Raw genomic sequence first — 13,474 nt, 5'->3', positions numbered from 1 at the left:
TCTCATCCTAAAACCGCTCACATCAGGTTTATTATTGGATGCCTGTGTGTAGTTTGTGTGGCCTGCAGGGGGCGCTGTCAGGTGAAATCATCTCAGTGAGCATCAGGTGTAGTGATGAGGAGAATACCACAGTGGAGTCAAATAATCTGCACAGACGCAGGACAAAAGGACAATTCAGTTTTTATTCTAAAAAAAAAAAAAAAAAAAAGATCCACTTTTAAGGCGTCAAGAGTTTTTCAGTCGTTTGGTTTCGGGGACATTTTGACGGGACGGAGGCATCGAAGGCACGGAACCACGTCCTCCTCCTCCTCCTCCTCCTCCTCCTCCTCCTCCTCCTCCTCCTCCTCCTCCTCCTCCTCCTCCTCCTCCTCCTCCAGCCCGGCACAAACATCAGCCACAACATTATGACCAGCAGCAAGTGTCCCAAACGTCAGTGGTCATAATGTCGTGGCTCGTGAGTTCATAAGTCACATTTTGACATCATTTGAAAGAGCTTAAAAAAAACAAACCTCTTCGGTCCACAAGTGAAAAACCTGTACACGGTTCTTAAAGGTATTAGATTCACACAAAGTCACACGACGGCTTGAAAAACCTTCTTTTCCTTCATAGTCTCACTTTGAAAGCATAAAAGAAAATTCTGACTCTATGACGTCGGGTTTATTTCAAATAAAACAAACGGTCAGAATGAATGGCTTCTGTGTTAAGTGCTGACCGTCACAGTTTGTCTCTCGTGACAACAAGAGCAATAAAACAACAAGACGTGAGTCACGGCGCTCCACTTCTGGTTCCAACAACCACTTTGGCATTTGGCAACTTGAAATATGAAGAAATGATTATTAAATAAATCTTTCTGTTGTTGTTTTAGTAATATGGAGGATGAAGAATGACAAATAAATACATAAATACAAATAAATCCAATTTGTTCATAAAAAAACAAACAAATAAAATAAACTTGAATTTATTTTCTTTTTTAAATGACTTGATTTATGTAGAAATGACTTGTTTTTTGAAATATTTCTATTTATTTCTTCCGATCATTTAGTATTTCTTCCCTTTTTTTACCGTCTGTCACTTTTACATTTTTTGAAAAATTTTAATATTTACATATTTCTTTTCAATTTATTGGTATAGAATTATTTGATCTTTTTTCCCATGTTGTCCGAGTTACTGACATGAAAAGTAAATATAGAAAATTAATTTAAAAATGTAATAAATGTACAAAAATAAACTTCATTCTACAGAAAGAAAATTGACGTGTAAACATGTAGAAATAAATTCAAGACATTTTAATAACAATTGCAGATCAATTCACATCTTTGAACTTATTTTTTGATTGTGTATTTATTCATAATTCTTTCATTTCCAACCCTCCATTACGATTTTACAATCTGAAAACAGTGACGGGATTTCCTTTAGACTCGCTAAAATCCAAAAGAAACCACAACATTGAACTTGCAGGTCCAATGAGTCTCATTTTAATGTAAAACATTTTAAAAAATTGCCACCAAGCAGTGTCCCACATGTAATACCAGTTTGTACCACACGAGGGCAGCAAGACGCTTCTAGTTTGTTCAAAAGTCAATCTTTGTTCTACATTTATTCAGTTTGAAAATTACTTGAATTTGTGAAATCCATTAGATATAATAAAATAATAATTTAGACATTAGAAAAATAACTCAACTCTGGATGAAGAGCCGATACGTTTGGTGTTTTTTCAATAATCAGCCAAACATTTTCATTCAGATTTTACAATAGAAATACTTTCATTGATTTCAAACTCATTGGAAAATAGTTTTTTTCTTAATTTCAAAATCAGTTTGTTAGAAATTCACTTTAAGATCGGACGTTTCTGAATTGAAAGTGAATTTGAAGTCCAGATGGAGTCTCTGTAGAGGGATCTTGGATAGATGAGGGTGAAAAAATCAAATGTACACACACTTCCATCCATCCATCCATCCATCCATCCATCCATCCATCCATCCATCCATCCATCCACTTTCTGGAGATCTCGCGGCTTCGTAGTTGTAAATAAAAGTGAGAAAACCGACGTCACTGAATTCTCACAAAACTTTAAATAAATAAATATCAGACCCTCGGTGGAAACGCCTTCCTTCATTAATCCTCCTCCTCCTCCTCCTCCTCCTGCTACCTGATCCGCCCATCCTCTCGCGGCGCCGTCAGTTCAGACTTGGGGTCGGGGCTGGCGGCGCTCCAGGCCGTGAGGCTGCAGCGCTGCATGACGGGGCAGGCCGACGGCTGGGTGGAGCAGACGTCGGAGGCGGCCCAGTGGCCCTCCAGCAGCCCGTCCAGCCACAGGCGCAGCGGCGCCCCCGTCAGGCCGGCGTTGGCCTCAGCCTCCTCCACGGCGCCCAGGCTGACGGGCAGGCGGAGCACCGGGTTCAGGCCGTGGAAGCTCTGCTCCATGTAGGAGTTCCTGGGGGGGCCGGCGTGCAGCCGCAGGGCGGCGTCTGGACCGGGACACAGTTAACCACAGCTCAGCTCAACATCCAAACACTTCCTCTTCCTCCGCCGGCACAGTACTGAGGAACACCAACCTTTACACAACATACAAAAAGTTCAGAACAAAACTGGAGAGTTTTGCTGCAGCCCTGCATGTTTTCAATGTGTCCTCACATCAACACAGCTGACAGCAGTCAGTGTCTCAGTATCCAGCTTCTGCAGAGTCTCGTCATGAGAACTCATCATGAGAACTCAGGTGTGTCTGAGCAGGGAAACATTGAAAACATGCAGGGCCGCGGCCCTCCAGGACCCGGGTTCCCCACCCTGCTCTAGATCAACTGGGCGCTGTCAGCAAAATGTCATCAGTTTGAACAAAATCTGTTAAAAAAAAACAGCCTTCAAAACACAGTGATTAACCCTTAAACTTCCAGGCAGGATGAATAAAGGACGATGTAACTTTCACACATAATTCATCATGTTCTGTTTATATATGTTGTTTTTCCTTCATTGGATTTGATCTAATAAGATGTGGTTCACATTTAAACATCTTCTGTGAAGTCTTGCGGTGATAGGGGATGGTTACCATGGTGATAGTTACCATGGTGATAGGGGATGGTTATCATGGTGAGGGGAGATGGTTACCGTGGTGATGGGGGATGTTACCGTGGTGATAGTTACCATGGTGATAGGGGATGGTTACCATGGTGAGGGGGGATGGTTCCCATGGTGATGGGGGATGTTACCAGGTGATAGTTACCATGGTGAGGGGGGATGGTTCCCATGGTGAGGGGGGATGGTTCCCATGGTGATGGGGGATGTTACCAGGTGATAGTTACCATGGTGAGGGGGGATGGTTCCCATGGTGAGGGGGGATGGTTCCCATGGTGATGGGGGATGTTACCAGGTGATAGTTACCATGGTGAGGGGGGATGGTTCCCATGGTGAGGGGGGATGGTTCCCATGGTGATGGGGGAAGTTACCAGGTGATAGTTACCATGGTGATGGGGGATGGTTACCATGGTGAGGGGGGATGGTTCCCATGGTGATGGGGGATGTTACCATGGTGATAGTGGATGGTTACCATGGTGATGGGGGCATGTTACCGTGGTGACAGTTACCATGGTGATATGGGATGTTACCATGGTGATGGGGGGTGTTACCATGGTGATGGGGACGTTAATGGAGACTCACCCGTGGTGACGAGCTGCTGGCGGTGGAACTCCAGCGGCGCCACCAGGAAGCTGGTCTGGCCCAGAGGGCTCCAGTGGTGCAGAACCCGCAGCGTCCACACGCCTGGCCTCAGTGGCGCCGCCAGCGGCGGCCGGTAGTGTGTGACCTCGGCGCTGGCGTCCACCAGGATGTCGTAGGTGGCGGCGATGACGTTGGTGGGGTCAATCCACACCACGGTGGCCGTCAGGTTGCTCTGGCTGCGGCTCCAACGCTGCACGGCCCCCGGCTCGTCCTGCGGCCCCACAACGCCGCCCCAGGTCCGGAACAGGCGCTCCTTGGGGTCCCAGTCGGTCCCCACCTGAGGCACAGTGGCATTCTGGGAGTTCTTCTATGTCCTGCTGCCTTTTACATCATGAATCATCATTTCTGCAAGATGTTGGGAAACTTATTTCAGATTGTCATTGGTTCATTATGGACCCGTCTCAGTTTATCTCTGACTTTTTCTCTTTCTTGATTTGTTATGAACCCGTTTTACTTCCTTTCTGACATTTGGAATGTTATTTGGCTCATTATGGACCAGTTTCACTTTATTTATGACTCATTTCACTTTTCTTTGATTCATTATGAACCAGTTTCACTTTATTTATTTACTCGTTCAGGTTTTTGGCTCCTTATGGATCAGTTTTACTTTATTTTCTTTTTTCAGTCTTTTGGTTGACTGTATAATAATAATAACAGTAATAGCAACAGCAACAACAACAACAAAAACAACAATAATAACCTTTTTGTTTGTTTGTGACTAGTTTTTAATCCAGTTTGTCTCTTTTCAGATCTGTACCATTTGGTTTTTGCCTGTTTGGGACAAGTTAAAGTCAGTGGAGTTGTAATTGAGCAGTTTCTGTCTGTTGGTCTGAGGTTTGTGGACTTGTTCTGGTTTCTGATGTATTTCAAATCCTTTTCCTGCTGTTCTGTCAGTATTGTTTGGAGGTTTGTGAAGGTTTTTCTGTAAACGCTATTCATTTTCAGCTCTTGGTAAATCAATGACGTGATCACCAGCAGCCCTCTGTGCATGGCGTCTGACCTGGGCGTGCAGCAGCCGGTTGGCGCTGTGCGGTGGGCTGGTGAGCGTGAAGTGGTCTTTGGGCGTCACCCAGGTCTCCAGGCTCTCCAGCTGGCCCGAGGCTCGGTTGGTGGCCAGGTGGCGCACCAGGTAGCCCTGGAACTGGTCCGACAGGAAGTAGAGGTGGACGGAGACCGGGTGGTGCTCGGACACAAACCTGAGGAGCAAACACAACCGATCCTGGTTGTTATTCCCAGATGTTCCAGAGGCATGAAGGAGAATCCTTCCTTCTGCATCAGGAAAGACAGAAAATACAACCAACATCACGTCTCTGTTCCTCAACCCACATGCTGTGTGCCTCGGTTTCAAAGTGATTAAAAAGAAGAAAGTATTTTAATTTAAGTGGAGAAATAAGAGTTAATATTGTGTCCAATGCTGATTTGTTACCTGCTAATGTTTTAAAACCACAGTTGGACTTGATATGGACCAGCTTTAGTCTGTTACAGACTTTATTCTGGGTTCTTTTGGCTTGTTAGGGAAAAAGGCTAATTGATTTGTGACTGCACGCATTTAAAACATTTTTTTTTTACTTCTTACATAATTACAGTTTTATTTAACTTGTGTGGTTTTGGGGGATTTTTTGTTGTTATGTTTTTGCCAGTTTTTATTGAGTTTAGACTCTTTTTTTCACTTCTTATGGACCATTTATTTATAAATTTTTTTAAAGGCCTTTAATAAACGATACAACACGCATCATGTTCCTCATGATTCCTCACCAGTTAAAAGTTGTCTCACACAGAGACACTTTGAATCTTGTGTCCAAGCCCTGATTTATTCCCTGCTAACGTTTTAAAACCACATTATTCAGCCCTGATTGATGCTCCAGTCGTACGGTTCTTCATTTTTTCTGGACTGAAACTGAAACTGTGTGAGTGTGATCGTTTGTTCTGCTGTGGCGAGTCCTGCCCTCACGTCATTACTGCTCCGTGTTGATTTAAGGGGAATGACCTGAGGAAACACCCAGAGGACGAACAAGCCAGAGACACCCAGAGAGAACACAGAACGCAGAACGCAGGAAACAGGACACAGAACGCAGAGCACAGGACACAGAATGCAGAACGTAGAACGTAGAACACAGGAAACAGGACACAGGACACAGAACGCAGAACACAGGACACAGAGCGCAGAATGCAGAACGTAGAACACAGGAAACAGGAAACAGGACACAGGACACAGGACACAGGACACAGAACACAGAACACAGAACACAGAACGCAGAACACAGGACACAGAATGCAGAACGCAGAACACAGGACACAGAACGCAGAACGTAGACCACAGGAAACAGGACACAGGACACAGAACGCAGAACGCAGAACACAGAACGCAGAACACAGGACACAGAATGCAGAACGCAGAACACAGAACGCAGAACACAGGACACAGAATGCAGAACGCAGAACACAGAACGCAGAACACAGGACACAGAATGCAGAACGCAGAACGCAGAACGCAGAACACAGGACACAGAACGCAGAACGCAGAACACAGAACGCAGAACACAGGACACAGAATGCAGAACGCAGAACACAGGACACAGAACGTAGAATGTAGACCACAGGAAACAGGAAACAGGACACAGAATGCAGAACACAGGACACAGAACACAGAACGCAGAACACAGAACATGAGGCAGGATTTAACTGGAAGTGTCGAGAAAAACAAGTCAAACTCAGAGGTCTGACCTATTTTCAATGTTTGTGGCTTTGAGACGCTGCAGGTCAAAGAGAACAGGCTCGCCGTTCTTTAGCCCTCCGACACACACACACACACACACACCCACACACACACACACACACACACACACACACACGCCCCCATAATGCTACTCCCACTCATGCGGGGCTCCGATCTCCACCCTTACTGCTGCAACAAGTACAAGTAACTCCTTGTACCCACTCTCTCACACACACACACACACACACACACACACACACACACACACACACACACACACACACACACACACACACACACACACACACACACACACACACACACACACACACACACACACACACACACACACACACACACACAGACTGAAGCCTGACTGTGCAGTAGGACAAGTTGGCCTTATCTTCATATTTAATTTGGACAAACAGCAGCAGTGAGGTTCATTTTTCTTGGAAAGTCTCGTTTCATTTGCTGCTCTGAGACGCTTTCAGCTCACTTGTGACAAATTACCGAACTTTTTATAACATGAAGTTCAAAATGAACGGACGATTCCACCGTCATGAGATTTAACTTCTTTGCAGTTTGGTTTCATGTCGACTTGGCAGTAAAATGAAAAAAACATGTAAATAATTAATGTGATGTTATTTCAACTGAGTCACTGTGGTTCTTATTGCAGCTTTGAGCTCAGTGATGATTTTAATTAATAATTCAATCAAGAAACTGAGCAAACATGAATGAATATGGATAAATTAATATTTCAGTGGTGTTAAGGGTTTTTGTCTGCAGCGTTTCATTTCTCTCATGATGCCTCCTTTTTATTGTCAAAAAAGTACAAGAATGCACCCCCTTGTGGTGCCTACCTGCAGCTGTCGTCGTTGGGACGCCCCTGCAGCGAGCCGACGGCGCGGCTCAGCCCCATGCGGGCGAAGGCGTGGTAGTGGCTGAGCGCGGTGTCTGACAGGCTGGCCACGCCGTCCGTCTCCTGCTCGTAGACGTTCTCCCAGTAGGCCTGGAGCCCCGGCGCCGCCGCGGGGTACGCCCCGAACAGGAAGCCATCCAGCTGGTTGATCACCTCCTGGCTCACACTGGCCTCAAACTTGCGGGCGAAGAACGTGGGTCTGGAGGCTTGCTGCCGGCGGGACGGAAGACGAAAGGACAAACGTCAACAACAGGGTTCATCTCAAACGCAAAAGTTCGTCCACGCAATACCAGTTCTCACCACAAGGTGGCGTGTTGAGTCATTGAACGATGGACAGAAAATGATCTGAAGCTTTTGACGACAACTCTTAGAAGTAACCTCGTCTGAAACTGAGCTGTTCCAGTGACGCTGAAGAAAAGTCCGACTGTTTAAAGCCGATCCAGACTCGTGAAGTCTGACCTGCGCTGGTCAAACCTCGCCTGGCCTCCTGTAAACACACTTCCTGTTTGGAGTGCAGTTGTTTAGAAAGATTCTTCAAACATCCAGAGAACGAAAAAACAGACTTGGAACGATTTAAAACATCTGGATTGATCCAACAGCTTCTGAATCGTTGCACTTTAGACTCATTATGTGTTACATTTTTACACTCGAACCTTCAAGGCTTTCTTTCTTTCTTTTTATTTTGAGCAGTGGGACGAGCTGCAACCAGCAGGTGGCACTAATGCAACCTTTATGGATACAAACTGCCCCAGAAGAGGAGGAGTCACAGGGATCAGAGGTCAGACTGCCCCCAGCACAGACGAGCGCCATAGCGCCCCCCCAGAGCAGTCCGTGGAAATGACACACGATTGATTCCCTCTGAACGTTGCATAACATCGCCGCTCCGGCTGAAACTGGAGCAGCTCAATGACCATCTTCAATATTTCCTGCTCACGCTGGATGTGGGATCATGTGATCACAAAGCATTATGGGATGGAGCCACTCACTGAATGGGACGATATTGTTGGTGGAAATAAACCATCGATCTGATCAGTTTGCTCAGTTGAAAAGTGAAAACGCAGAACTTGTCTTGGTTCCAGGCATTCAGCGTGACTCAGAGCAATTTCTTAAAAGCTGCTCACAAAGTGAGACTTTTCAAAGAACTCCCTGACTCCGTTGTCAGAAAAAGGCAGGGGAAAAAAGAACAGTTTGAAAACTGTTGCTTGCTGTAGTTCCACTGCACATGCTCAGTAGCTGGCCAATAAGAACATGGCTTCCGCCTCCATCTGAGAATAAAATGTTGAAGTCAGATGAAGGATCAGACGCCTGCAGCTGCTTTAAACTCTGACAGTGCTCCTCTGCTTCATCTTGTGACGCTGCCACCAATCAATACCGTCATCGTCATGACAAGTAATCTATTACTAACAGAGCAGAACAAACTTGTCATTTATCATTTTCTAAACCAGAGTTGATCAAACAAACTGTCTTTATTTTTCTCTTTGAACGTAATAAAGTGGTGGAAATGAGGAAACCCTGTCATGTTGGCTGTGATCTGCCGCCAGTGGGCGTGGCCAGTGAGGTCAGCCGCCAGTGGGCGTGGCCAGTGAGGTCAGCCTTGAGCCAGGAAGCTAATGAGCAGCTGAAGGCGAGGAGGGGGGCGCCGAGGCCCTCAGCGGTTCCTGCTCCTCCATCCCTCCATCCCTCCATCCCTCCATCCTTCACGTGAGCCACATGAAGCCGCCCAGCGTTCATGTTCTGTGGCCGCCAGGCTTTTTTAGTCCCAGTCTGACCTTTTTGAACCCGTCCATCTTATTTTAGCGACAGTAAAGGCTGGCATCACAACGGTTCTTCATTTTTTTTCCCACCGCAGGTTCTCAGAACTTCTACAGCCAGTTCATCTCCTCCACACATGATTCCTTTAGTAATATTAATACTTTAGAACTAATTCAAGTTCTTAATACATGAACTACTAAACTAACAAAACCAGGATGACCAAACCTCAGAGATTCAAGAAATATAGATATAATTTGTCAGGAGCAGCGACACAGAACAAGGCTGAGAGCTGAGGTGGTGATGCTGCCATGAAGCTTCGCTCATGTTTCTATCAAACTAGCTCAGGGTGTAAAAACTCCCAGAATGCAACAGCCAGAGGACCAGTTTATATTGTTAGAATTATATTTCAGTGTTTTGCTCCAGAAGGTTTAATTAAAAATAGGCTTCATGTTGAGTTTGGAGTCATTTTCAGTAGTAATTGTTTGTTTTTAGTGAAAATAAAGACATTTTCATGACAAAGAAAAACTTTAACGTTTAAATTAAAAGGTTATAACGGGACTATTGTACTGGCCGGCCACTCAAGATGAACTAAGCAGATTAATCATTCAAAGCCTCGTTCCTCAGGGTTCAGCTCTTTAGAATTTTGATTACAATTTTATAACTTATTAAGGATATTTTCCAGATTTCTTTCTGAGCCTTAGCGTGTGGTTATAGATTATTTAATTAACTTTGCTTCAGTAAAAAGTGTTAATTTGTTATTTGAGCTGTTTATTAGTTACCATTTGTCTGAATTCATATTTTCTAACTCTTAAAATACATTTTGGAGAACTCAAGCCAAAGCTTTTACTTTTATTTAAAATGCTCTAATTAAATTAATGTATTTGTGTCAATTGCAGGTTTCTGGCAAGTTGTAAATAGTTTATCCAGTATTCTGAGTGGTGGCTTGATGACCTTTGACCCTCATCAGCTCCATGGCTGCCCATCGCAGCCTGGAAATAGTAAAATAGTGAGTTTTAATGGACGATAGTAGCTTTATTGATGTTGAGCCTTAGTAGTATATTGTTGCTTGTATGTTTAGCAAAGTGATTGACAGCCAGGCTGCAGTTCAGTCCAGTTCATCCAGTAGAAGTTGAGTCCGAGCCGCCCTGCCAGCGCTGGAGCCCCACATTACGATAATGACGGCGTTGGAAACCTCAGTTACAAAGCTCTTAAAATACCTCCAGCCTGCCGTGCAGCTGCTTCCAGGATCAGCTCCTCTTATAGAACCCGGCGGGCCACTGCTCTGTTGTTACAGCGAGTCCCGGCCGCATGCTGGAGGTAAAAGCAGCGCCGCTAATTTGTGAATGCGAGGTTATTCTGGGTCCCGGGAGACGCCAGGCTGAGAGGCACGTAGGCCAGCTCCCAGGAACGCTGAACCCCGACATGAGCCCACAGACCAAAGAGAGCCACGGCGTCTCACCTGGAAGCGCGGCAGGTCCGAGGGCTTGAAGTCGTTTGGCGAGCAGCCGCACCAGTCCACGATGTGCTTGTACTGACATTTACAGCCCAGCTTACGGTTCCAGTTGGTCAGACGCAGGTTGTTGTCCACCATGGTCTGACAGAGGGCGCTGTTCTCCAGCACTGTGTGGAAAAACGACTGACAGCAACAACAAACATCCTCATTAATCCTCAAGCAACTCCGGCCAACTGACAGCAACATCAACCAATGCATTAGCATTAGCATTAGCATTAGCCTGCATCCACTAACTTCCTTGAACATCAGATTATATAGCATCTTCCTCCTCTAACATCAGATTATAGAGCATCTTCCTCTTCTAACATCAGATTATAGAGCATCTTCCACATCTAACACCATATTATAGAGCATCTTCCTCCCCTAACATCAGATTATAGAGCATCTTCCTCCCTTAACATCAGATAATAGAGCATCTTCCTCCCCTAACATCAGATAATAGAGCATCCTCCTCCTCTAACATCAGATTATAGAGCATCTTCCACCTCTAACACCAGATTATAGAGCATCTTCCTCCTCTAACATCAGATTATAGAGCACCTTCCTCTTGTAACATCAGATCATAGAGCATCTTCCTCCTCTAACATCCATATTATAGAGCATCTTCCCCCTAACATCAGATTATAGAGCATCTTCCTCTTCCAACATCAGATTATAGAGCATCTTCCTCATCTAACATCAGATTATAGAGCATCTTCCTCCTCTAACACCAGATCATAGAGCATCTTCCTCTTCTAACATCAGATTATAGAGCATATCCCTCCCCTAACACCAGATTATAGAGCATCTTCCTCATCTAACATCAGATTATAGAGCATCTTCCTCCTCTAACACCAGATTATAGAGCATCTTCCTCATCTAACATCAGATTATAGAGCATATTCCTCCTCTAACACCAGATTATAGAGCATCTTCCTAATCTAACACCAGATTACAGAGCATCTTCCTCCTCTAACACCAGATTATAGAGCATCTTCCTCCTCTAACACCAGATTATAGAGCCAAAACAGTCAAATCCTTATTCTTTTAAAAAATAATTAGAAACCTCAAACACTAATATTCTGAAATAAAAGCTTTTAAAAAATTGAGAGTTTGAGGAGTTATTTCAATGTGTGTGTGTGTGTGTGTGTGTGTGCGTGTGTGTGTGTGTGTGTGTGTGTGTCACCTCAGCAGGCAGCAGTGTGTAGGCGTAGAAGTGCTTCATGCTGCTGACCAGCTCATCCTCAGAATTCACCACGTAGTTCACGAAGCGCCGGTTGAGCAGGAACCAATCAGAGCCTCCGTCCACGGCGATCCCTTCGGGGATCTTTCGGTCTCCCAGACGCCACATGTGGGCGTCGCACTCGTAGAACAGACGGTCCAGACCCTGTTTACGGATGAACCTGATGGGAGACGGGGCAAAGCAGAGTTCAAATGAATGCTGGAGACAGAGATAGAGAGGTGTTGCTCCTGAATCCATGACTTTATGGGAAAAAAGCAGCAAAATACATTTCTTAACTTTAACCTTCATCTAATGTAAATGAATAAAAAATACAAACGTTTAGAAAATGTAAGAAATCAAAATAATCTTTAAATGAATATGGCAGCATATCTAATGACATAATTAAGAACAAAATAAAGCACATAAAAAAAGAAACAGAATTGAAAAAGAAATGTAGTTTAGATGAAAAAGTTTATCTATAGAAACAGCAAAATAAAAAGTAAAGAGGACCCAGATCTGAACCCTGAGGAACCCCAACGACAAGAGATTTGCGAAACTGTCCTGAGAAATATTCGACTGCGGACAATTACAAGAAACGTGGCTCGTTTGGACAGACGTTCCGCTAATTTGGAAATTTGTTTTTAATCTTGTATTAGAACTGAAAATAAGTCAGATTTCACACAATGAGGGCAAACATCACTTTGTCTCCTGAGGATCTTAAACTAAAGAAACTGTTCAAACCAAGTGAAAAACTGAAATCCAACATGAATGAAGGTAAAAGTCAGTTTCTATGCAGACGACACTCTACTTATGTTTATATATTGCTACAATATGTGATTTCATCAAAAGAAAGGTTTGTTCTGTTTTTAAAAAAGTCAAAAGGATCCAGAGACAATCCCTGAGGAACACCGAACCAGGTGATAAATCGGGAAAAAACACTTTTCACTGCAGAAAATCTCTTTTTTTTCAGCCCTTCATTCAAACTATGAAAACAGTTTGACGCATGAATGACAAAGACAATCAGTGACTAAACTCTTACCGTGCGTTGTCTCTGCCGTGAGATTTAATGAAGTTCAAGTCTCGGTATTTGGACAGAAACGCCACCAGCTGCTCGTTGGTCCTGAAGAGAGACGCAAACAGGAACAACAAAGTCAAACCTGGAAAACATACATGTCAAAATAAAAGTACCAAGTTAGATTGTTATTACAGTGACTGTCAAAATAAAGGTACTAAGTCCAGGAGAACATGAACTGAGTCGTGACACTGAGCTCTACTGAGCATGTGCAGAAGAACTGGTTACCGTGGCGACGAGGAGCAGCGTTTCCTCTGTTTACATGGTGACTGAGCCAAATGTTTTCAAAAAGCTCCACGGTGGAAGCTGTTTCCAAAAAGTTGATTCTTCAGTGGCTCGTGTGAACAGACCAAAAACACAACCAAAGTTTATGGAGCCAGAAAATGGTACTTTTTTAAAACAGGTTCCTGGGTGGAGAACTGTGATTTGCCGTGTGGACGGCCAAGAGCTGAAAACAATGTCATGGCCCCGCCTCTCGACCTGTAGCCCCGCCTCCCTCTCCGTGACATCACTGAACAGCAACATGGCGAGGGGGCGCTGTCGGAGCTGCTCAATAAGGACACGTGATGGATTCTCCAATACGAGCACTG

At 44.5% G+C, this 13,474-nt stretch overlaps 1 protein-coding gene across 1 annotated transcript in view; it reads right to left on the bottom strand.

The window, feature by feature from the left end:
- Positions 1 to 377: 377 nt before the first annotated feature.
- The window catches only part of LOC308141113 (xylosyltransferase 1-like), a gene marked incomplete at its 5' end in the record, with an annotated part of 38,915 nt that continues 25,818 nt past the window's right edge, over positions 378 to 13,474 (bottom strand). The window contains 7 exons of the mRNA XM_080511131.1: positions 378 to 2,468; positions 3,652 to 3,988; positions 4,712 to 4,907; positions 7,288 to 7,556; positions 10,558 to 10,734; positions 11,777 to 11,993; positions 12,852 to 12,932. Coding sequence (XP_080367257.1) covers positions 2,146 to 2,468; positions 3,652 to 3,988; positions 4,712 to 4,907; positions 7,288 to 7,556; positions 10,558 to 10,734; positions 11,777 to 11,993; positions 12,852 to 12,932 — 1,600 coding nt within the window. The 3' untranslated portion in view covers positions 378 to 2,145. The remainder of the gene's footprint in view (positions 2,469 to 3,651; positions 3,989 to 4,711; positions 4,908 to 7,287; positions 7,557 to 10,557; positions 10,735 to 11,776; positions 11,994 to 12,851; positions 12,933 to 13,474) is intronic.

Source organism: Blennius ocellaris, assembly GCF_963422515.1.
Source record: "Blennius ocellaris genome assembly, chromosome: 16".
NCBI classification, from domain to species: domain Eukaryota; kingdom Metazoa; phylum Chordata; class Actinopteri; order Blenniiformes; family Blenniidae; genus Blennius; species Blennius ocellaris.
The sequence above is the reverse complement of the archived record's forward strand: the minus strand, read 5'-3'. Positions and strand labels throughout refer to the sequence as shown.